The 25,754-nt window shown below is 39.6% G+C and overlaps 1 protein-coding gene across 1 annotated transcript in view; it reads left to right on the top strand.

Moving 5' to 3' along the window:
- Window positions 1–22,810, top strand: part of zcchc2 (zinc finger, CCHC domain containing 2) — a 27,192-nt gene extending 4,382 nt beyond the window's left edge. Inside the window, exons 2-14 of the mRNA XM_056253432.1 lie at window positions 2,031–2,139; window positions 2,232–2,302; window positions 8,834–8,905; window positions 9,987–10,087; window positions 11,320–11,414; window positions 11,541–11,624; window positions 11,737–11,773; window positions 14,335–14,419; window positions 14,828–14,895; window positions 15,132–15,223; window positions 15,360–15,452; window positions 16,492–17,529; window positions 22,108–22,810. Coding sequence (XP_056109407.1) covers window positions 2,031–2,139; window positions 2,232–2,302; window positions 8,834–8,905; window positions 9,987–10,087; window positions 11,320–11,414; window positions 11,541–11,624; window positions 11,737–11,773; window positions 14,335–14,419; window positions 14,828–14,895; window positions 15,132–15,223; window positions 15,360–15,452; window positions 16,492–17,529; window positions 22,108–22,169 — 2,007 coding nt within the window. The 3' untranslated portion in view covers window positions 22,170–22,810. The remainder of the gene's footprint in view (window positions 1–2,030; window positions 2,140–2,231; window positions 2,303–8,833; window positions 8,906–9,986; window positions 10,088–11,319; window positions 11,415–11,540; window positions 11,625–11,736; window positions 11,774–14,334; window positions 14,420–14,827; window positions 14,896–15,131; window positions 15,224–15,359; window positions 15,453–16,491; window positions 17,530–22,107) is intronic.
- Window positions 22,811–25,754: the final 2,944 nt, after the last annotated feature.

Below are 25,754 nucleotides of genomic sequence, written 5' to 3'. Positions count from 1 at the left end.
AAGATATTTTAAACATACAGTCAACTTTGCGTATACAGGCAGAAGCCATCTTTGAAAAACAGTCTCTACCAGTCGATCTACGAACACCGATCCAAGCCTGCTGTTCGCGCTCACCTTATCACAACTATATAGCTCGTTCACATTCTCACCAGCGCACTTGGATCGGCGTTCGTAGATCGACTGGTAGAGACTGTATTTCAAAGATGGCTTCTGCCTGTATACGCGAAGTTGACTGTGTGTTTAAAATATCTTCTTATTAAACTGTCTGGACACTGACAAAGTTCTCAATGCTTCGGTTTGAAGGTAGGGACCCTCATTATGCTACCGTGCTAGTGTGGGGCTATTTTCAGCCTTGTTAGTGGTATTAACAAGCGATTTTTATTTGTCATTACACTATGCCCAATATACTAGCGTTATACTAGCTTTATAGGCTAAACTGTTTTTAGAGATAAAACTATTTACATTCGATAATCATGAAAACAAATCTCAGATAACGGTTGACTAGGTAACAATGTGTAATTAGACCAAAGGTTCATTTTGCGCCCGGAGTTCTCCTTTAAACATGACACTGACAGGAAAAATCCTGGCAAATACTGTGATCAAATATATATATATTATTCATCAACATTAAGTTAAAAATATTCCAAGAAACAGTGAGATCTTACAAACAAGTGGTATGGCATTGCACTTCAAATTTTTTTTGCCTGGTTATCTAATGTGAGTTATATGTGTCAGCAAATTATAGCACATTCCTTTTTCCTTCTTGATAGGAATGTGGTATCTCAAATATACAAAGCCTTTAATCCAACACAACTACATGATGCTAAATTCATCCGTCTTATAGGCTTGTGGTTCAATGCTATCCTCCCTGATCTCCTGTGATCTCCATGTGAATGACTTTATTGTGGGCTTTGCGTTTTGTAAATGAGGCCATGTGTGGGGTTTTTCCGTCGCACTCATTAGACTGAATCGGGTCTCCAAAATGACATTGTCCGTCTGTTTATGAATGTCTGTTGTTTGTTGCTGATGTCAAGTTGAGAATGATGTTAATGGTTTAAATGATGGTGATGAGTCGTGGACATGTGCGCTGTAGCATTATGCTCAATTGCTATAAAACAAGAGGAAACGATGGATCACTTGGTTCAATCAAATTAATTGACATATTTTGAATGACTTAATGTGAGTGGCTTTTATTTGGTTTGATTGTGTAAGTGTCACGCCTCATATGCAATGCTTGGAAACCCGTCCACTAGGTGAATGTCAGGTTTCTAGATCAGTTGTTGTCAGATCGTGTTTTGTTTTTTAAAAAACACTAACGAAATGTCTTGAAACTAGGAAATTATTAAATTAGTGATACAACAATATACGGGCTATATGCTGTGTATTGATTAACTGCACCTGATTGGTTAACTGAAGTGGCGTAGTGTCCATAACAACATCTACCAATAGCCGTCAAAGTATAATACACATTTTCTGTAAAGTATTTCAGTTTTTTAATAGTAAATATTTAAGTGTTCATTTAAATTCAGCATTTTCTTTGTGCAATTCATTAGCTATCATTCATTTTTATTATATTTATTGACATTATAATGGCCATCCTGCTGTCTACTAGATGGATATTGTCCATTAAAAAAATATATCAGTCATCAACTATTTATAATTAGTATTGTTAGATGGCTATATATATATATATATATATATATATATATCTTATTCTAAACTGCTCTGACATGATACAGTAGGCAATTTTAGGAGACACATGACATAGGCTAAAGGTGAATGCACCTTTAACCTGAGTCTTGTCACTTTAGACAAATGTTTTTGTTGGTTCCTTCCTATACATGACTGTATATTAAACATCAAATATGGCTTTTGTTTTGTTGCTTAACATTACATTTTTGCTTTTAGTGTGGAAAGGACAATAAACCTACGGTATATATAAACTTGTGTCTGTTTTCCTTTTTAGAAAGTGTGATGTTGGAAATTGATGTTTAGTCACCTTTTTAATGAATTTTCTTTCGCTGTGACAGAGCCAGTTTTCCAGGCCGGGGTTCCTCTGTCGACACCGGGAGAATGACGTAGACTGGACTCTTTGCAGCGACGCCAGTCCACACCTCAGTGGCACGACGCAGAGGGAAGGTATCTCACCGTCGCATGTTGAAGAGCTTTTCAGCTTAAAGAATAAAGCCACATTTGCAGCACTGTAACGATGATGTTCTTTGATGTTGCAGTGGTGCACATTGAGAAGATCGTTCTGAAGGAGGTTACTATGGGAGGAGAAGGCAGGCAGTACAGTTTCGAGGTAAGTTCAAAAACCCTTCAGAGACAGCCGAGTTTCAACACTGACGTGACGTATCATTTAAAAGAAGCTTCAAGGATTTTCACAGTTGTGGAAAAGGATTTAGAATGACATGCACCCATAGTTGTGTGTCATAAGTGTGTGTCATAAGAGTCTGCTAAGAAATCAAGAAAAGAAATGTTGGTTGGTCTGCACTGAATTCAAATGACTGTATTAATGAATTTGAATTAAATTCTAATTTAAAATACCTATTATGGTATTTTTTTTTACATTTTTGCTTTTTCACAGCGTCTAAAACGGTTCAATAAGGGGATTCAGTCTCTCTAAACCCCTCCTTTCCGAGAGCCTACTCTGCTCTGATTGGTCAGATCGCCCAGTCTGTTGTAATTGGTCTACTGTTTACAGCGCGTGCCGGAAATGAAACGCCTATTACCATATCTGAACTTCAGCTCTGGAGGCTTCCTCAGTGATCGTCTTACACCGTGATATAAACCGTAATGTTGGTGTCGGTTTTTCCGTATAAATTCCAGCGTTTTTTTTTTTCAATTTGCATGCAAAGTGGATTGCAGAAAGAGCTTTTATTTTTGATGACAAAAATAACTATTATAATATATATTGTTACCGTGAATTCAAATTTCTCATATTGTGAAATAAGATTGTAGTCATATCACCAAATGTATTCCCCGCATAATCATTGCTAAATATAATAGTTTTAATCATTTTTAAAATACATTTTCTTTAGGCCACACAATAACAATAATTATTAGCTAGTCTCTATATATGGCAGAATTTTAATATTGCTGCATCCTTAATATTTGATGTTATACAGCTATATGGAGTGGGCTAGGCTTAGATTGCTATGGAAAAGATTAGGTTCAACATGAAATCAAAATGGACCCAATTTACTTTCTTAATTCATGTTCTTGGTGTTATTCTACATGTTTTTTTCAATACCAAGCCGCCTGGCCACATTCTGGTATGCTAACACCCACGTTTCACGACATAGTCAATTCCCGATGGATAAAATCCTACACTACATTTCCCCCCCCCCCCTCATTGTATATCGTATATCGTGTTCCACTCGGAAATACGCTGTACAGTAAAGTTTGATTTTGATACAATTAGTTTTATTTGTGCTAATGTGGTTGGTTAAAAAGAACATTGATGTTGCGTAGGTGCAGTGTGAATCAATTCACAGTTAATGTCTTTGTACAAGCTGTTGTTTTAGATTTGCATACACGCTTTGCATTATTCATGGCGTTAAAAAGGCCTTAAAACGAACGTGCACTCAGCCTCTATGACTTCAGACATGTCCTGAAAGCTGAGCTTCGCTCTCGGCTGTGTACATGAGATTCCTGTCTCTCTGGGACAAGTGAGGAAACATGCAAAGCCTGAGCTGTAAACATCCGGTTGTTGATACAGAGCTGACAGCCTCACCAAAGAGGCTTTGGCTCGGCTCACAGTGAGAGTATGGACCAGTGCCAAAACAGTCAGAGAGGGAGAGGGAGAGAGAGAGTGCTTTTCTTTTCCTCTGCTTAATGTATCGTGTAATTTTCAGGGGGCAAAACTGCCCTGGAATCCTACAATACAGTTTTATCACAAAAGCTCCTGTAAAAATCAGTGTAGTGTACCAAGGAAAATATGAAACTAAGGAAAGCAAGATGAACATCTTGCATGTTTTGTTTGGGCTGTACTGCAATTGTCTGACATCTTTGATAAGTGAGAGAGTCATTTTTGCATTTTTAGTTTGAATAAATGGTCTATTTGGTCAACACAATTGAATTCACAACCCATTATACTTTGATATTGTGTCGCATTTTCAAGTGAAACGGTATTTAATGAGAAAAAAATGAATCGCTTGGATTAACTAGTCCCCGAACTAGGCTTTGGTCATGCTGATGGACTGGTCTTTAAATCGACCGCTAGAACCGCTCCTACAGCCGTACTCCTCAAGACAGGCATCTTTAGCTGTTGCGCGGCTTGCGCCATAACTCGTTCTGGTTTTTTTTTAGCGTTGTGTTTTTAGGATGCATGAACTAGTTCCACTTTTAAAATGGCTTTGACAATTTCACTATTAATCAGGTCTTGTAAAAGGTCATGCTGAACTGTCTGCCTAAAAGTTACAGACAGGGTGCGAGTGAAAATTGGCTTTGACAAGTAAATAAAACGTTATTTGACTGTTGGTCCGGCATTATACAACCATTCTATTTCAGGGGCTAAATGTTCAGTGGCTGTTGTTCAGTTTTCGTAACCTAAAGGTTGTTTGGAGGCTGAAGTGGGAAGGAGACGTATTGAGGACACGACGAGACTTTTGCTCTACTTTCCCCAGGATATATTAAAGGTGACCTATAATTCAAAATTGAATTTACCTTGGTATAGTCAAATAACAAGAGTTCAGTGCATGGACATGACATAGAGTGAATCTCAAACTGGACTGTTTTAGCGTTCTCATTTAATTCACGTTTATGAAAAACACCCCTGAAAAACGGTCGGTTCTCCACACAATACCGACTGTGACGCAATAGTCGGGATCATTAATATGTACGCCTCCAAATATTTGCATAATGCCAGCCCTCAATGCCAGGCGGAACTGCGCAGCCGAAGCATGGCAGTTGCTCAGTGTGGATGTACACATGAACACAAAAGTATTTTTAGTTCCTTCATCTGAGCCTCTGAAGAAACAATGGGTTAATTTTATTTTCTCTGGAAATTTCCAAACATTTCACCGACTGTTTCCTCAACTTGGGCCAATACAGAGCTGGCCTCGGATCGAGCTACCAAGCAACACTTTCTGATGTGTAATTGTTCAATTTCAGACAGGTAATCTTTCTCTCAAAATCGTTCAATACTGTTTATGCATCAGTAAGTCAAGCCAGTGACTAAAATATCAGCTTCACATCGTTTCTTTTAGTAGGATGAAAATAATCGTATTTAAATTGGGAACAAATTATTTACAGAAAGCGATCAAAGAACAATCTTTCCACACAGCGCGAGTTTATCTGGACACTTGCCAAACTCGTTATGAAATCAATGACGCACGTTACTGCACAACGAAGCTCTTACTGTATTTACATCATCGTGTTTGCATTGGTGAAAGCCTTAGAGAGAGTGCAGAAACTGCTTTGCAATGATAAGATCTTCATTCTCGCGATCAACACACTGTCATCTGCTCAATGCTCATCACGGCAACATTTTATGTGATGGGAATAGATCTAAATACTTTAAAAACATCTCACGATTCGTTAATCTCGATAGCTGTTATAGTAAAAACGTATAATAGCAGTAGTAAAAGTATTCGGGAGAGAGTTTCACATGTAATGCGTAGCTATTTCATATGCAAGCATGTCAGCCAATCACAGCAGTGGCCGCGGTTACACTGAATCCCACAGCAGACACGCCCCTTCAAACAGAGTGTTCAAATCAGAGGCTTAAAGCAGGCTAGGAAAAATGCCATTTATTTCTAAATTATGATTATTTTTTATCTAAAAAACATACTAACATTATAAGGGTGACCCAGGGAACATTATAAAATAATAAAAAAAAACATTCTAGGGCACCTTTAAGATAGAAAACAGTGCTGACAGAGATTTGAAGTGTTTAAAATCACAATCTGTCTGTAGCTATGGTTTAATTCATCTTTTTTTATGCGCATTTGGGGAAATTGTATCTAAAACTGCTGGATGGAAACGCTCTAAAAGTGCGGTTAAAGACCTTATGGTGTGTTCACACCGAACGCGAATAGAGCGTCAAATACGCGTCTATCGCGTTTAGTTAGACGCTTGAACATTCGCTCGAGTTCAAATTTTTCATCTTGCGCGGAAGACATTCGCGGCAAACGCGTCGCCCAATTCCCGTCATTCGCAACGCCCGGCGCGAATGATGCGTCTATTCGCGTCTTTGCATTGACTTTGTATGTAATCTACTCGCGCAAATAATTAAATTCGCGTTCGGTGTGAACACACCATTATGCGCTCGTTTTTAGCCGATGAGAAACACGCGCGTCAACTTCAATGGAAACACGTTTACCGAATAAATTCCTCGATGCGTATTTTTTGTTTTAAAAAATTCATGTGACTTTCGATGGTATGGCATAACCAGACTAACCAGCGGAACGATCTTTTTTGCATGGCAATCTGAAATGCTGTTTTGATTGTTCTGAAATGCCTGAGCAAAGTCTGTCGTCATAGTGATTCGGTAGAATTCCCTCCCAGAACTCTTTTACATGACTGTGTTCCCAAACAACTGCCTCCGAAAGCAAGATAGATTACAAGTTTATTGCATTTCGTCTGAAGTAATTTATCATATATGAAAATTAATATACAGTGTCTTTTCCTACTTTTCTTAGTGATTATAAGCGCCAGTTTATCAGGAAGTGACGATTTTGTCCTCTTCGACTCACTGGATGGAAACGGTGTTTTATTCGCAAATGTTTAAAAGTTAAATTTGCAATTTTGGATGGAAACATGGCTTCTGTCACTTTTGTTCGATAAATTAGTGTTACTTCATATTATTAAACATGAAATGTTTTTATTTTCAGTGTGAACATAAAATCATTACATGCTGTGATTTATGCACAATCACGCCTGGTTAGTACGCGGTGTTATTCCAATCCAGAATGAGTTCACCTCAACCATTCTAATCAAAACAAGAATTGAAGGAAAAGGAAATCTTCGTCTTCTCCCCCAAATTCGAGCCACTACCTTTACTCTGTCTTGAAGTCTTGAACTCCTACTTAATGTGAGTTGCATCCCAATCAGAAATCCCCATGCATCACTGTAAGACGGATTCTCCACCCTTTCCCAGGCTTAGCACTGAACCCTGACCACCTGTGTCTCGCCAAACCCTACGATTAAGACATCAGTATTCACTGGAGAAGCAGACCAAACCGCGTGCCAGCCCTTGTTAAGGCTAAAATATTTACTCCGTGCGATGGGCTACCCGGGTGTTGAAAGAGCCGGTTTGGAGTTACAGATAAACACTTCAACACTTTCTCTGTTGTCTGAGATAGAGGAATTGCCGCAATTACAGACATCATCTAATCGAGTCTTTTTGAGCGGATATCTGGAACACAATGGCTGTAATTTATTTAATCACGTATTGTGTATTTCTACTGAAAACTACAGTGAAAAAAGTTATTCTCTTCTGTAAATCCACAAACATGAAATGGCTTTAGATATTATCATTGTGTTTGCAGTTAATGTTATATATATTTATGTGTGTATATGTATATCAATGCTCCAACACACACGCTAAGTCTGCATTGTCAACCAGGTTGTGTGGATTTTTGTGGAAGCCGTGATACATTTTCATAATGATTCTTTGATGAATAGAAAGGTCAAAAGAACAGCATTTATTTGAAATAGTAACAACATCTATAATGTTACAAAAATCACTTTTCATCAATAATAAATAAGTGTTGATTTCTTAAAAAAAAAAAAAAAAAATAATCTTACTGTCCCCAAATCTTTTTAACCATAGTGTAGGTTAAGATTAGCCTGGCTCCGCCCTCCTACGCACTTCCGCTCAATTTCATTTTCCTTCAGGACTACGTCTGGGATTGTGCTGTAGACTTTGGTTTTCTCCGATCAATTTTTTGTAGGGCCAATCAGCGAACAGAGGGAGTGGCTCAGAACGATGACGTCGTGCGTTATTTTGAGTTGTAGTTCAGTAATGGCATTCGGCCATTTGGTCCGTTGTTTATTTTGGCCATGATGTTGTGGCCCTCCTCCCCACGGGGTTCGACATACATCACGAGCAAACGTTAGCGATTGGTGGCAGATCCAGAGTGACTCTGGGCAGATCCAATAGTTTTAGACTTCAATAGAGTACCCGCCTACAAGGAAGTTAACGATTGTCAATGGAGCGGTGCCAGACTCAGTGTACAAATGAAATGTACGAGAGTCTGGTAGAACCAGGCTAGGTTAAGATATGTTTGAAAATAATAGACTTTAGTCTTTACCGAGTTAAAAATATGTTAGTTATGCATGTTTAAATGTTCTTTTCAGTTTAGCACAGAGACTTCGATTTCTTTTCTACAAAACGTTTGCATGAGTTAAAGCCTTGGGGAATTCATTTAAACCAATTGAATGCTATCGGTTGAAATGCTGAGGCCTAAAAAAGTGCAGTGACCCAGTTTGGCAAGAATGGATTCTGGGCATACGCCCCATGCTGATGTCATTGTTTTTATTTAGGCTGGTTTAATTATTTCAGGTATGCCCATATTTCAATGGGAGATTCCATTCGAATATTTTATTTACCTAACACGACGCCATACGATTTGAAAATGAGCTAATAGTCTAAGAGTTCAAATGTTCTTCTTTTGCTGTAATGTCATTTCTGGAACCCAAAGTATTGGAATATTTCACAGAGGACAATGTGAAGAAATCCATGTTAAGGCATTTGTGGCAAGTGGACAAGCACAGTTATTCATGTCTGGGTGAAATGAGCTTTGGGGAATCCAAGTAAAAGATTCATTATGTTCAGACCGATGACAGCAATACTAGTCTATTCTCACGAGCTTCTCTTCTTTTGCAGGTGAAATGGTCAGACTCTTCATCTACTGCCGTCACCAAAACTCACCGTGAGTTGGAGGATTTTCTTTTAAAGGTGAGCAGAGAGACAGGTCTTTGGTGCTGTATTTTGTGTTCGTTTAGTCTCGTGGATCTGGCGCACATGCCAGTGTGCCAACCAGTCGGGCAAGATGCCACCTGGCCAGACCAGCAGGGACGTCCCATCTGTTTCGGTTTCTATTTCCCTCTCTCTGGCTCTGTTCGAAACAGAATACTAGCATTCTGCATCCTGCATTGTGTGGCTTTTATTTTTATATTTTCATTCTTAATTTTAATTTAGTTTTTATTTTTGTGCGTTTGTTATTAGTTTCAGATAGCTTGATATTATTTTTTTATTTTAGTACCTTAACTTGCCAAGGAATCTTTCGTTTAAGTTTTTCATCTAATATTTGTTTTTGTTTTGTTTTTTTCATTTCAGATTTTCGTTTTAGTTAACAATAACAACACTGATGTACTGCATACTGTGTGTGTTTGTGTGTGTACTTGTTTAACCCACATCGTGGGGACCAGCCAGCGGTCCCGAGAGAAATGGATTTATAAACACAACTAAATAATGCTTATTTGAAAATGTAAAAGTGCAGATAGTTTTCTGTGATGGGTAGGTTTAGGGTTGGGTTAGGGGATAGAATATACTGTGTGTGTGTGTGTGTGTGTGTGTGTGTGTGTGTGTGTGTGTGTGTGTGTGTGTGTGTGTGTGTGTGTGTGTGTGTGTGTGTGTGTGTGTGTGTGTGTGTGTGAGAGAGAGAGAGATTACATTCCAATCAAATTATTGAATCAAGACTCAAGATATTACACTGGAAATGGAGGGTCAGGTCGGGCACATTGCATTGTATGATAGTATTGTTTTGCACAGAAGATTTTGTCTAATATAGATAGTTGGGTCGTCTGGTTATTCTATACATTCTATACAGATAATTCTCATACTGTGCACGGTATTCATTTTGCATACTGCAAATGTAGTATGCGCAGTATGGTAGTATGCCATTCCAAACAGCCTTTTCAATCTATCTTTCAGTTTTTTGCCTTATTGGCATTTTATCACCTGTTTAGCTGTAGACAATGTAAATTGTGCAAAGTGAGGTAAAATAATGCCTAAAACAATCCCTCTATCTCTCTAGCTTCCTAAGGAGCAGAGCCCAGATGGCTTTGAAAAGGGCATCGTCAGATTACTCAGTCGTGGAGATCAATGTGAATCAAGAGAACTGGAGAGGAACCTCAGGTGAATCTCATTTCGTTCAATTCATGTTGAGCGAATGATGGGGAACATTACTTTCAATCGGAACATGTTACATTTGCGTTACTCCTAAAAAAAAAAGTCCATACTTTTGCTTAGGCTCTCTATCTTTTCCAGAACGGAACGCTTGTACATGTTATTGTTCAATTTGAAGCACTATACCATGTCGTTACCCAGATTGCAACATTGTGTCGGCCCAGATCCACGGATTCCACGTGTACCGGATCTGGGCCGACACTTTGTTGCTGTCTGGGTATAATCACATTATAACCAGCATTTAGCCATGCATATCTATTTTATATTTAATTAATTAATTAATTTAAAAATACACAAGCATTCGTTTTATTAGTTTCAGTGTGAGCATGAGGTGGAGAGGATTATAACAAATCCAACCTAACCCTATCCAGACCTAACCTGACTCCGCCAGATGGATTTGCTCCGCATATCCATCTGGAAACCTTCCGTTGAAGTAGTTTTGGTAAGGGGCGAAAATACTGGTTAGCTGATTGGCCTATGTTGGTGATAGACGGGCCAAATCAACCAATCAGATCAACGAAGCATATGACGTACTAACAGAGCGTATCTTTTCCTCTGAGAAAAGCCTCCAGAGCAGTGTTTTGCTCTTCTTTCAGTGAAGAAATACTCTGTAATTCCGATAAAACTTGCTCGATAGCCACGCTGATGCTAGTTTCATCCGCTGAAGCCGACATGTTCTTTAGACTGAACTGACGCGCTTCTCGTTGCGTCACACCTCAACCCGCCTCAAAGCCAACGCTGATTGGACGTTCGTTTGGTGAACTGCTCCCAAATTTTCTTTAACGGAAAGTATCCAGACTGATCTGCGAGTGAAACCTTGAAAGCTCGCGAGATCAGGATGGTCTCACGAGGCTAATCCAGACCCCCTCCCTGACTAGAAATGTTATATAGAAGTATGCAGATTTTAAATTCTTCAGCGATTGAAGATTTGGATGAAGTTCGTCACCAAATTGTTAAAGGGAATCAGTGTTCAATGTTGTTGTTGTTTTTTTGTCACATGAAACAAAGTGTCCTTTTCAAGTGCCAGAACACATGGCAGTATTTGGGTCAGTAACACTGATGTCAGGACCAGAGGGGATTCTACTTCCTGTAGCACAGTTTAGATGCGGTCACAGATTGTACTGGCAAGAATTTTTTTTTACTATTTTAAAAACCTTTACCTCTCTCTTGTTCATTTGCAGGGAGAAATTCCTGTCTTTATCACAGGATGTCCTTCAGAGATGTGATGTTTCCAGGTTCTTCCTGTCTGATGCTTCTGTACTGCCATGTAACCACTGTGAGGAACCTTCTGACTGGCCAATCAGAAAATGTTATCAGTTGATGACTAATGTTAAAATGACCAAATGTGAGCATCTATCCTGATCTCTCTGTGTAATACTAGCCCAACTGCTCCTCTCTGCAGGTACCAGTGCGCCCGTGACCAGAATCCATCAGCCTGAACGTAGTTTCTCTGAGGACTGCTCCGAGACTTCCAGCCTAGAGGAGGGTGAGCGATCCAGACCTGTCAGATCTGCCCTAGAAACACACGCCAGCACCATTACAAGTGCTCATGCTGTACTGACTGCTGCAGTCTCATCGCTGTCGTTTCTCTTTTACAGATGGAGAGGCTTACAGTGTCAGAGCTGCGGGACTGAGGTAGACCTTCTTTGAACAAATTCATATTTTTATTCAGCAAATATGCATTCAATTGATCAAAAGAGGAGATGGAAAAGACATTTTATAATGTTACAAAATATATACATTTTCAAATAAATGCTGTTCTTTTGGCCTTTCTATTCATCAAATAATCTTGACAAAAAAGTATCCAAGTTTCCAAAAAAATATTGGGCAGCACAACTGTTTTCAACATTGATAATGATAAGAAATATTTCCACTGAAGACTAGAGTAATGAGCTTTGCATCACAGGAATAAATTACATTTTAAAATGTATTCAAATAGAAAACAGTCATTTTAAATTGTAATAATATTTCAATATATATATTATTTAATTTTTTTACACTATTTTTGATCAAGTAAATGCCACCTTGGTGAGCATAAGACTTCTTTAAAAAAAAATCTTATTAATGGTAATGTATCTTATCTAATCATTTTTAACCTAACAAACTTGTTTTTGTGTGAAATGTTTTGCTTCTAAAGTGTGATTGTGCAATCTTTCTTTAAAATGTCTGAAATATTTGATTACCGTATATACCCGAATATAAGACAAGGTTTTTGTCCTAAAAATAAGCTGAAAAATGGGGGGTCGTCGTATATTCAGGGTCATCTTGTATTCGAGTGGAGGAATCGATTGATAGCCTTTTTCTACCGCGCTTGGGGAAAAACGAGCGCGTAGCTTTCATTTGCATACCGCGCGCCTACATTTGAAATAACGAACTTGAGCGTGCAAAAGACGCGATATGTGAACAGGGGGGGCGGGTCTCTGCTCGCTTGTCTCCGTCCGCTCTGGCATCCTCTGTGAACGGCGCTGCTCGAGCAGAGGGAGAAAGAGAGAGCGGGAGCGGGGTCGAAAACGGCCAGACGATCCCGCAGGGTGGTTAAATCCATCCCGTCGCACTCAGGGCAGCCGCAGTCATGGCCAATCAGGAAGCGTATATGTGCCGGTCTCCGCCGACGAGCGGGCCTCTTCATGAGGCACAGGTGATGCGAGGCATTTGGAACAACGCCTCGGAAATTTGCTCTTAAAATTATTTTCTGTTGAAAACCAGATTTTTGTTCACAAAAATCTATTTTTCCCCAAAAATAAGTCTGGAAAACGGGGGGGGGTCGTCTTATATTTGGGTATATACGGTATCTAATTCAATGACATTCATATATTAAATGTCTCTTATGCTTCCAAATACTTCTGGGGCCACCGTATGTGATTAAAATCAGGACTGTCCTGTATGGATCAGTAGAGTAAACTATGGCTGTATCTGAAATCGCATATTTCCTTATTATGTAGTTGGACAAAAACAGTATGTGACAAAAGTATGTCCGCAAATAAAAAACAAAAAAGTAGACAAAAAGTACCTGGATGATCTAATACTTCTGGAGAGATTCTGAAGTGTGCATACGATGGACACTTTACTATCTCATGAGGCCACAGGAGAGGATTAATGAATGGCAGTGAAGCGATCACATGATAATGACAACATGGCGGATGTAGTACGTCCGGGATTACATTCATACTACACGCACTCATCCTATATACACTCACCTAAAGGATTATTAGGAACACCATACTAATACTGTGTTTGACCCCCTTTCGCCTTCAGAACTGCCTTAATTCTACGTGGCATTGATTCAACAAGGTGCTGAAAGCATTCTTTAGAAATGTTGGCCCATATTGATAGGATAGCATCTTGCAGTTGATGTAGATTTGTGGGATGCACATCCAGGGCACGAAGCTCCCGTTCCACCACATCCCAAAGATGCTCTATTGGGTTGAGATCTGGTGACTGTGGGGGCCATTTTAGTACAGAGAACTTATTGTCATGTTCAAGAAACCAATTTGAAATGATTCGAGCTTTGTGACATGGTGCATTATCCTGCTGGAAGTATCCATCAGAGGATGGGTACATGGTGGCCATAAAGGGATGGACGTGGTCAGAAACAATGCTCAGGTAGGCCGTGGCACTTAAACGATGCCCAATTGGCACTAAGGGGCCTAAAGTGTGCCAAGAAAACATCCCCCACACCATTACACCACCACCACCAGCCTGCACAGTGGTAACATGACGATGGATCATAAGGCATGATGGATCCATGTTCTCATTCTGTTTACGCCAAATTCTGACTCTACCATCTGAATGTCTCAACAGAAATCGAGACTTGTGCGTGAAAATCCCAGTAACTGAGCAGATTGTGAAATATACAGACCGGCCCGTCTGGCACCAACAACCATGCCACGCTCAAAATTACCTTTCTTTCCCATTCTGACATTCAGTTTGGAGTTCAGGAGATTGTCTTGACCAGGACCACACCCCTAAATGCATTGAAGCAAGTGCCATGTGATTGGTTGATTAGATAATTGCATAATGAGAAATTGAACAGGTGTTCCTAATAATCCTTTAGGTGAGTGTAAATCGTACTTTTTTAGCGGTCGTGAAGTAATTACTTATTCAAAAAAGTAACTACTCAAGAGAGCATGCGATTTCGGATGCAGCCAATGTTCGTGGCCTTCTCTCGTCACATAATCTGTGTTCCTCTCGTGTAGTAATCAGCGCTCTGAATGCCAGAGGAGAGGAAACTGTGAGCAGAATGGAGAGAGAGTTTGGAAGAAAGAAACTGAATTGGAACAGGTGAGGCTGTGAAATTGTATTTTTGGAATGGCATACTACTGATAGTGCTTCTGCAGTATGTATACGGTCTATAATGAAATACTGTATCCTATAATTCAATGCACTCAAATTCGATTTCCATAAGTTAATAATGAACTGGGAAGAATCACTGTTTGATTGGACTGTCAAAAGTTTTTTGACATGAGGACAGGGCGCTACTCACCGAATTCAACTTGAAACCTAATGAGCTAATGTGATTACAATGCAGCATACTACTTCATTATGTATACTATTTTGCATACTATTTAAAAAAATAAAGTAACAAATACAGTACAGACACAGTAAGTTGGTCATTCTAACAATTTGAGGTAATGCACAGATTTATTTTTAGGTATGTTATGCTCACACGCTCTTGTTCTGACTCTGCAGAGCTGCACCGGTGACAGAAGAATCTTCACAGCTGGACAGAAGAACAAAGGAAGATCAGCTGGAAAAAGGTACACACACACATTCTTTAATTTCCTTCTACATGGGTGCAGATTGTAATGTTGACCTGTTTTTTGTGTCTGAACTGAGATTTGTTTTTTGTAACAAAATGTACGCCAAAAAACCCCAACGATTTAAGTTTTTGTACTCACTGATGCAGCAGGAGTGTATGGTCATGGTTGCTGTACTAACTGATGCAGCAGGAGTGTATGGTCATGGCTGCTGTACCACTGTTGTATGTTTTCAGGGATAGAGGACGACGAGTCGCTGGTGTCAAGAGTTCCAATGGGATCCAGAAACCTTCTGCAGCACTGATGATCAACCAGGCAGCTTGCAAAGGTGTTTGTGCCATGGCTAGAAAAACTACAAAACAATAATGATCAATATCTGTGCATCTCTAAATACATCACGCATGCATGTATTACTACCTCACAGTGACCTACAACCTTGTTTTCTCCTGTCCTTTGGTTTCTAGACACCGGAAGGGACCGGTATGGGGACACATCATCAGAAAGCTCAAACTCAGTGCCGTCTAGCCCTGTTCACCAGAAGAGCCTGGAGGACCAAGGTGTGTTACATTTCTTTATACACATTATATTTTTGGCCTTTTTATGCCTTTATTGGAGAGGACAGTATACAGAACACAAGGCTATCGGCTGTTACATTTTTTTACACTACATTTATGCATTTAGCAGATGCTTTTATCGAAACGACTTGCAAAAGAGGAACAAAAGCAATTTGTCAAAGAGCCAACAATATTCATAATGTACTGTGCTGGTTTATTAGACAACTAGATTGGGAAGCAAGATGGAGAGGAGGAGATATGCAGAATGTGGTTTTAATAGTTTGTCCAAAGAATCTGCAATAAACCAAACCTCATGCTTGGGCTGGGCGGTATATCGATTCAATATATAATTTTTAAACGATATAGGATGAGGCAATAACATTTAGATCAATATACAATAGTTTAATATTACAAACGCATCTGAAATATAGCGAAATAGAGAGCTGCTGTGGGGAAAGTGCATAATACAATTTGTCCTAAACATGAGACATGCTTTATATTAAGGGCTTTAAAATAACCGGTAAGATATAGCTAAAGCATATAGTTTAATGTAACTTGCCCTGTCAGATGCTGTTTAGTGAATTGGAGATGTGGCATTTTTTTCTCAGTGTATTGTACATTTAATATGTATATTATCCATCTGTAAATGTTAGAAATCCATGCAAATGTTTCCATTTTGCTGTCAGGACTGGACGAGCCTTATGCAAACTAAACTTCACAGATTCCAGTGAACATGCGCCAAACAGGAGCGCAATAGAATAGGAGTGCAATAATTCTGACTAAAAGTAACATTTTGCTACAATATTTCTTGTTGGACATGAAATGTGCTTGTAACTGTAAAGTGACTAGTGTAATGGGTTAATCAAATGTAGGCTAATATAAATACTAGGCTCAGATGAGTGAATATGTGTTCCTCTAACCATTGGTCACATCCTCTAGAAAGTAATTTCATTTAAAAATTCTAATCTGTTGTAATATACTGTAGTTTGATACCTTTATTAAATGATTGACATTTTATTTGTTTAAACTCGTGTCTATTCAGATACAGAGAGTCAGTCGGATAACTCGGCCCAGGAACCGGCTGAAAAGACTCACCCCGCCAAAGGCGTTGGCGGGAAAGCGGTTGCCATGGTGAATCCATTAGTTGCCGAGCCCAAGAATGTTCCGCAGCCTCCTTCAGTGGTGGAGTTGGCACTGACCGCGTGCCTCCCCTACCCCCTGCAGTACAACACTACCCAGAGGGACACTGGGCAGGGTAAGATAACCATCACCATCCCACTGGCCCAAGACCCGGGAACATCATCGGCCAGCGCTCAACCACTGCAGCAGCCACCGCTGGGGGCGTTCAGTGTCCTCTCGGCCAGCCAGTGTCCTCTACAGCCTGCCAACACCACAACCAACAATCCCGTCAAAACAAACGCCAAGTCCTCCGTTACTGCCAGCGCCAGTTCCTGCCCTCTCTCCAATAGCCAAGTACCGGGACCTTGCCCCACAAGTGTACCCACGCACACCCCGGGGCCGGGCCCCCTACCAGCCCCCGCGGTCACACACAGCACCGCTCAGAGCGAATCCTTGTCCTACATCAACAGCTCCAGTCTGCCGGTTACCCCACAGGCGTGCGGGATGCAGCAGGGGGGCTGCAACTCTTGCGGCTGTCGGGGCACCTGTGGGGGCAACGGCACCCATCAGACACCCAGCTACTTCCTGCCGCCACAACCTGCCCGTCAGATGTTTGGGCCTCCGCCTACCTTCTTCCACCTCCCTCCGTCTCTATGCAACAGCTTCCCTGCCCAGGGTCATCAGAATAACGGGACGCCTATGTCCTTCTACACCCACAGTGGTCCCCCTACAGCGTTCCTCCACGCTCACTCGGATCACATGATGGCATCGCAGGCGGGCTACAACCTGCCTCAGATGCCTCCCTTCCGTCGCTTTTACCCTCCTGTCTTTCCACCGGTCGGCCTGATGTCTGGCGGAACCAACATGAAGAAGAATAACAACGTGTCCTGCTATAACTGCGGCATGAGTGGACATTACGCTCAAGACTGCAAGCAACCGTCCATCGACGCCGGGCTTACAGGTACGATGATGCGAGTAACGCTCTACACAAGTATGCAAAGACAGATGTAATTTTTTTTTTTTTTTTTTTTGCACATCCCAATTTGCAATTTTTGCATATCATCTCCATTATCTGCTTGGGTATTTATAAAATGTTGAATAATGAACTCAAAAAAATGAATTACTTGGAAATGAGAATAAAGTATACATTAGAATACAACCAGAAATTCCTGGAAATGTGTATGCTGTATAAAAGAAAACCAGAAAAAGACAGCGTCTATGGTTTAAAGTAGGCCTGCTCTATTATGGAAATAAATCATAATCACTATTATTTTGGTCAATATTGAAATCGCGATTATTGGTGGACGATATGATCAAAGTCTTATTTCATGATATGAGTAATTTTAGATCTCAGTAAAATTTCACAATTAATGATAGGCTACTTCAGCAGAATCTAAAAATGTAGCCGAGTAAAAGCTCCTCTAAACAGTTACAGAAGACAATAAGCAAGACAATAAGAACAAAGAAACGAATTACAAACAAAATGGACAATAAATACAACAGAACAAAAATTCAAATGAAATAAACAGTGCTTTAAGTTTTTCAGGAGGATGTACTAACAGTGGTTTTCAGAGAAATGGCCTACAACGAGAATAAAGAAATCAAATGTAAAATACAGTAACTGCACAGTCTTCACTGTATACATTCAATATAACTTATAATAATCCTTATTAAAGCTACAAAAGTAATTCATTCAAGAGCAGTGAGTGATTTTATCATTGTCTTTTGTTGTTTGATTAACATTAATGGCACAGACTGAAGCAGTAACAGCTGTTTACATTCACTTAACACATAACCGACTGGGTTTACGAGGATACTTACCCAAATGGCAGATTGACATTTTTGAGTGGAGGCTATTTGACAGTTAAGGCGTGAATCCGAAGTCCAGTGTACTTTAGCTTATGCGTGTTCGGCTCTGTCTCGGAGTGCGCGCACAGAAAGCTGCCCAGGGAACAGTATTACACCAGGGCTGAATCCGAAATGAATCGCTATTCCCTACGTTAGTCCATTAATACAGTTCACTTGAAGGAGTGAATGAAAACGAGTGAGCGAATTCGGACAGCCGTTGAGTGTACTCGTTATTGCAGTGCAATGTGGGATAGAACTAGTGCACTCGTCCACTATGGTTTCGGACACCACAACAAATGGCTGTCCCCTCTAATAATGCCCTATTTGAGGGTTGTGGTTGAGGATTTCGGCCCGGGTTTGTGCAAGACATGCTTGAGCATTACATACACATGTTGTACGAGTTTAATTCAATGGAAGCTTGGTAATAAGACCAACTTTTAATCACATCATTCCATTCAAAAGGCCAAAGATCACAGAATTTGACCGACATATATTTATAATTTTGCATCAGCAAGGAAATCAGAAATCAAACTGGATTCTCAAGAAATTTGGAAAATCAGGAAAGGTCAAGGACCAAACACCAAGAAAACTTTTTCTCAGTTTCTTCTTTTTCGAGACCGGAAGAAGTCCACCAAAGACTGGCAGCTTCATCGGGATTGTTGACCCTTCTACAGTCTGAAGAAGCTTGATCAGGAAAGGTCTTTGTGAAAGGTTAGCAGCCAAGAAACCACTTTTTCAGTAGGCGAACCAAGTGAAAAGGCTAAGATATGCTAAATATCACAAAGATTGGAATGGAGATCAGTGGAAAAGAAGTATTTAAGTATTATGGAGTGACGAATCTAAAAGTTTTGGGTCCAAACGTCAACAATATGTGAGAAGAAGAGTTGGAGAGTGATGGAAGAAGTGCTTCAGTGAAACATTGTGGAGGCTCTGTCCTGGTTTTTTCTGCCAGTGGTGTTGGTGATATTGTCCAAATTGATGGGATTATGAATGCTGAAAAGTACAGGCAGGTTTTAATTTACCATGCCATTCCTTCTGGATAACGCCTGATTGGGAATGGTGTTATTTTTCAGTATGATTTTTCTGCTGATGCAGTGAAATCTTTTGGAGAGAAAAACAGCTGATAAAACAGTCACTTCAGCTTCCACAAAGTCTAGACCTGAATATTATAGAGGCGGTATGGGATCACCTGGACGGAGAAATAAATAAAGGACAGCTTAAATCTAAAGAATAATTCTGGGAAGTGCTGGTACAATATACCAGAAGATGACTTCAGAAAACTACAGGACAGTCTCCCCAAAAGAGTTCAAGATGCGCTTAGTGACAGGAGAGGTCACACTAAATACTGACTTTTGCCCGAAGAAGCTTTATTTTTTATTGTGTACATTTTTCCTGTATTTTCTGTTTGTATCTTAATAAAGAGAGCGAAACATAAATATGGATGGTCATTTAAACTTTTTGCTAAAACAACAAAGCTGGTGGTGGCTTAAGACTTTTGGAGTCTATATATATATATACACACACACACATACTCAGTCACTCACTGGCCACTTTATTAGGTACACCTGTTCAACTGCTTGTTGACGCAAATATCTAATCAGCCAATCACATGGCAGCACAAGGCATGTAGACATGGTCAAGATGATCTGCTGGAGTTCAAAGTGAACGTCAGAATGGGGAAGAAAGGTGATTTAAGTGGCTTTGAACTTGGCATGGTTGTTGGTGCCAGACGGGCTGGTCTGAGTGTTTCAGAAACTGCTGACCTACTGAGATTTTCACACACAACCATCTCTAGGATTTACAGAGAATGGTCTGAAAAAGAGAATATATCCAGTGAGCGGCAGTTCTGTGGGTGAAAATGCCTTGTTGATGCCCGAGGTCAGAGGAGAATGGCCAGACTGGTTCAGTGGATAGAAAAGAGCATCTCTGAACACACAACACGTTGAACCTTAAAGCAGAAGAGCTACAGCAGCAGAAGACACACCGGTGACGCTCCTGTCCGCTGAGAACAGAAACTGAGCCTACAATTCACACAGGCTCACCAAAATTGGACGATAGAAGATTGTAAAAACGTTGCCTGGTCTGATGAGTCTCGATTTCTGCTGTGACGTTCAGATGGTCGGGTCAGAGTTTGGCGTAAACAACATGAAAGCATGGATCCATCCTGCCTTGTATCGGGTTCAGGCTGCTGGTGTAATGGTGTGAGGGATATTATCTTGGCACACTTTGGGTCCATTAGTACCATTTGAGCATGGATTAAACACCACAGCCTACTGGAGTATTGTGTCTGACAGTGTCCAGCTCTTTATGACCAGTGTTCTCATCTTCTGATTCCAGCAGAATAACACGCCATGTCACAAAGCTTAAATCCTCTGGAACTGGTTTCTTGAACATGACAATAAGTTCACTAAACTCAAATGCCCCCCACAGTCTCCAGATCTCAATCCAATAGAGCAGCTCTGGGACGTGGTGGAACGGGAGAATCGCATCATGGACGAGCAGCCGACGAATCTGCAGCAACTGTGTGATGCTCTCATGTCTATGGACCAGAATCTCTGAGGAATGTTTCCGGCACCTTGTTGAATCTCTGCCACGAAGAATTTAAGGCAGTTCTGGGGTTTTCCACACACTTGCGCTTAACCCCAGGTTATCGTCGCTCTAAACACCGCTTTTAATCCCGGGTAAAGGAACGTTTCGCATTTGCAATTTAGAAGAGAAGTTCGCACCGTTATTACCCAGGGTTATGAAACCCTTCTCCGGAGCAGAGTTAGCACCGCATCAGATTTGCGTGCTTTAGACAGTCACGAAAACACTGCGCATTGTATATAAACTGTAATTTTAGCGTTTGAGAGGAAACGCTGTCAGACAACAACAATTTGAGTGAAGAAGAGACCATTTCATTCTCACCTTTTTATAGTCTGAAATGTCCATTCAGTATAAACTCGATAGTACCGTCGGCAATATGCGCAATGCTAGAGCTTTTATGTAAATGAGTCGCGTTCTGCGCTCATCCAGTCAATGACACGGCAAATATTTAAATAAGAATCTAAACCAGGGTTTAGGTAACGTCAGCTTATGACTACATTTTTAGCCTGGGTTAAAACTTGAAGCAAAATAACCCAGGATTCCGTTTACCCGGGGTTCAGAATGACCCAGGGTTAACTATTTCAAGTGTGAAAAGCCCTTATGTGGAAAAACTAAACTGAGCGAATGCTTTTATGTACATTTTGTTTGTTTTGCCAAAAATAGCCCGCTTTCAGGAGCAATTTGAAAGGAGCAGCATGTGCCTGGCTCTGTTCTGTGTGTTTAAATGTTCTTGTGTTGCTGTTCAGTAAAAAACCTCAAGGGGGCGACAGTTACATACGGATGTCCAGGGCCACATTAAGACCCTTGGGCTTTACCTCTTGAGGGGCCCTCCATCCACCAGAACGATTACCTACATTCACTCAATCTTCTTAATCACGAGCCTTTTATTTTGCCGGAATAAATGCCATTAACAAAACATCCGAACCTATAGGTCTGTCATATCAAATCTAAGTATCACTGCATGAACTACACAGTCCGAACTATTTGCACAGGCTACTTTCAGTACTCAGTAGTGCTGCTTACGGGGCCTGTGCTTTGTGTCCACATATTTGTTTCCAGCCTTATGCTTTCAGCGCTCATACTGATACACGTCTGTATGTTTCAGGTGGTTTCCGGCTGAAGTATGTTGTCCCAAACACCTCAGAAGCTCTTGACAAAACCGATTGACAGAAAGCAGGGGACCAAAGCCCTGCCAGCCAGCGATTCCAGAGACCCTTTAGATAGAGTTTTGTTCTGTTTGTATAAGCTTGTCTGAAGAGGTTTGCTTAAAAAAAAATAAAAAAAAGAGCCAATGCAAACGACTGATGGCAAGACAAGTTGCTAAACTTAATGAGTTCTCTTAGAAATTAAATGATCTTAATGTTATAGTTTAAATAGGATGGATTGTAAGAGGAATTTTGTTTCAGGTTCAGAATAGTTTATTGTTGTCAGAAGGATTTTATTCAAGCTATTACGCTCTCATTAGCAGCGTCTGGCGAAGTTAATGAGAAAAGGAAACTTACTTGAGTCCTGTAGTGCAGTATTTTTAGTTTGAGTTTTTCTGACACGGGTGAATATTTATAGGCTTTTATACATGCTACGAGAGAAAACGACCAGGAAAAATACTGCAAAGGAATATTTTGGAAGTTCTTGTTTTGTTGTTGAAGATATGCGTGTCCTCTTTCTGATAGCAGAGAGGACGTTTTTGAGGGCTTCTAATGATGCTCTTACAACATTATGCGCTGCTGGTTTGCCCTGTTCTCCTTCTCAACGCGATGCACTACAACTGTTGTTCTCTGAAAAATGTGAGTCGGGTGTTTGAAATGCACTGAAATGCACTGACCACTAGAGGCCGCCATAGTTACTCAGTTATGGGGACTCTTCAAAGGGATAGTTCACCCGAAAATGACATTTCTTTTTTTCATCACTTACTCACCCTCGAGTTGTTCCAAACCTGTACGAGTTTCTTTCTTCTGTTGAACACAAAAGATATTTTGAAGATTGTTGGTAACCTGACAGTTGATGGTAGCCGTTGACATCCGTAGTATTTATTTCCCCACTATGAAAGTCAATGGCTACCATCAACTGTTTGATTACCAACATCCTTTAGAATATCATCTTTTGTGTTCAGCTGAAGAAAGAACCTCGTACAGGTTTGGAACAACTATTGAGTTTTGGGCGAACTATCCCTTTAAGACTTTTGAGTCCGACAAAATTCTTCATCCATGTTCATCCTAAGCCTAAAGCACTGTAATTCCACACAAGTTACTTTCTAACAAAGAAAGAAAAGTTATTGTTAATGCGGGACAGCTTTGAGCATCCATAATATCTCGCTTGTGTGTTGAAAACATTTTTCTGCGAATTGTCAAAAGAACCAAAAGGCGAACATGTGTGCCTATTGCCGTGCAAGCAGCTGGAAGTGTGTTGGAAATAATTTCAAGTCTTAATTCTTTGTGTTTATAGTACATATTTAAAATTCTGAAATCATATTGCAGTTTTGCCAAAGCAGCCCTAACTTTTTTTTTTTTATAAATATATACAAATATATATATATATATATAAGGAGATTTGGCATGTTTGTATTGAGAAAAATACATTAAAGGATTTTATTTTGATATTTTCATGAGATTTTGCTGAAGGGCTCAAGACCTTTAATGCTTGTCCAGGAGTTTTTAGCACATTTATGGTTAGTAACATGCGGTGGAGTAGACGAGTGGCTTTCCACAACAGTGTTGCAGGTTTTTAAATGTGCTTTCATTTGGTTTGGTAAATTGTTACTAATCTGTAAATAGACTCGAAAGGGAGTTAACTACTCGAGGTTCAAACCATGTCGACTGTATTCGTTACACTTTTTATAGATTTATGAAGCTGTACTGTATGGATGAGGTTTGATATCTGCCTCCGAGTTTACGTTTACTGTATTTCATATGTAAATGTTGATTAATCTGTACTGAGAGGTCAAATTAATCTGATCACGTTTGCATTTTTTGGCAAAATTGATCATTTCTGTCAAGAAATATTAGCAATAAATATAAAAAAAACAAACATTTTGTGGTGTTGATTTTGATTTGAAATCTTGTCAAGTGTTGCATCATGCATTGTGGGTAGATTACTTACAAATTGTAGTCGGTTACTGATTCCAAATTACATGAGAACATTTTTAGTTATAACACATCTTAGGTAATCGGACTACTTTTAGATTACTTTTCATCTAACTCATTTATCACATTTATTTGAATAGGATAATCTTGCACCATATTGATATAAACACACAAAGAGAAAGAAAATACATTCCATTCTTTATCAACAACATGTATTAAACATTACATTACGTCAGGGTTTCCCAGACCGGGGTTCGTGCAGTTTAACGAAAAGCTGATCATTAAATCATAAAAAAGTGTAATTAAAGTAAATCATTAAAAAATATATATATATTTGTTTACCTGCATGTCATGTGACCATTAACCGACATAAGAGAACCTGCAAATGTGTTTAGGTTAATGACTTTATTATGAATTAAATTATAATCTCAGGGGGTACTTATTATTAAATATAAATATATTAGGTCAAAGAAGTTCGGCTGGCAAAAAAAGTTTGAGAATCTCTGCATAACATGTAAATATATGATGTGAATGTGTTTGAAAGAAAAAAGCCTCCCAAAGACAGTAATAGGCTACATGGTTAAATGACTCATTGAGAGACAATTCATTTCAGAAACAAATGGATGTGTCCGTCTGGAGCTGATTAGATATGCAATGTTGAGAAGTCAACAAAATGATTTCTGTAAATACAGTGGTCAAATCTCAGTTTTCCGAGTGATTTTAGTCACCTGACTTCTACCCAGCACTGGTCGCATTACTTTTCATTACTTCTGGCTCATGCATTATACTGGTAATATCAACTGTAATTTCTCAACAATTGTTTGATCATACTGACATTTTACAAAAAAAAATTAGATGAGGTCACTTAACAACAACAATGTGAAAAAATGCCTACTATTTCACTTAAAAGTTCTGGAAACTACACCAACCGTGATTGAGGTGAGAAAATGACAATTGTTGGGCGAACTATTACTTTTAAAGGGATACTCCACCCACAAATGAAAATTCTGCCATCATTTACTCTGTGTTCAGCAGAAGAAAGAAAGGTTTGCAACAACAACTTGAGACTGAGTAAATGATGACTGAATTTTCATTTTTGGGTGAACTGTCCCTTTAAGAACAAAAGATGTATCTGTTAACAGTCGATGTACTGTGAATAACATGTTTATTAACTAACATTAAAAAAGGTTAATAAATGCTATAAAAATATTCTAAGTCCTTGTTAGTTAATGCATTAACTGATGTTTACTATATTGTAGTCTTGCTGATTTCATTTTTATTTTATTAAATATACTTGACAGCAAAGTGGCGGTTTGAAATGTTTATTGCATAATGTGACATTCATTCTTAAAATAAAATATGAAGCAGTTTGCTAGTACTGCAATCTGAACAGTCATTCAAACCCAGTTATGGCACGGTGTAATCAAAATTGTATCAGTCACATGAAGATTTGAATCATTACATGTCATCCTGCGCTCTGCTGGAGTCTCAGGACCCCTCAGAGCTCCTCCCCCATGAGCACAGCCAATGAGAAGAGAGGGGTGATTAAACATTTCAATAGTCACGCAAGCTGCCTGTTCCTCATAAACTGCCAGATCCAGGGCATGTGTGTGTGTATAAACAGATGACCTGTGCTCTAATCCAACATCATACATCATTCAGTGTGGATTAC

This window comes from Rhinichthys klamathensis, unplaced genomic scaffold (genome assembly GCF_029890125.1).
Source record: "Rhinichthys klamathensis goyatoka isolate OS25496 unplaced genomic scaffold, OSU_Roscu_1.1 h1tg000105l_1, whole genome shotgun sequence".
In the NCBI taxonomy this organism is placed as follows: Eukaryota; Metazoa; Chordata; class Actinopteri; order Cypriniformes; family Leuciscidae; genus Rhinichthys; species Rhinichthys klamathensis.
The sequence above is the reverse complement of the archived record's forward strand: the minus strand, read 5'-3'. Positions and strand labels throughout refer to the sequence as shown.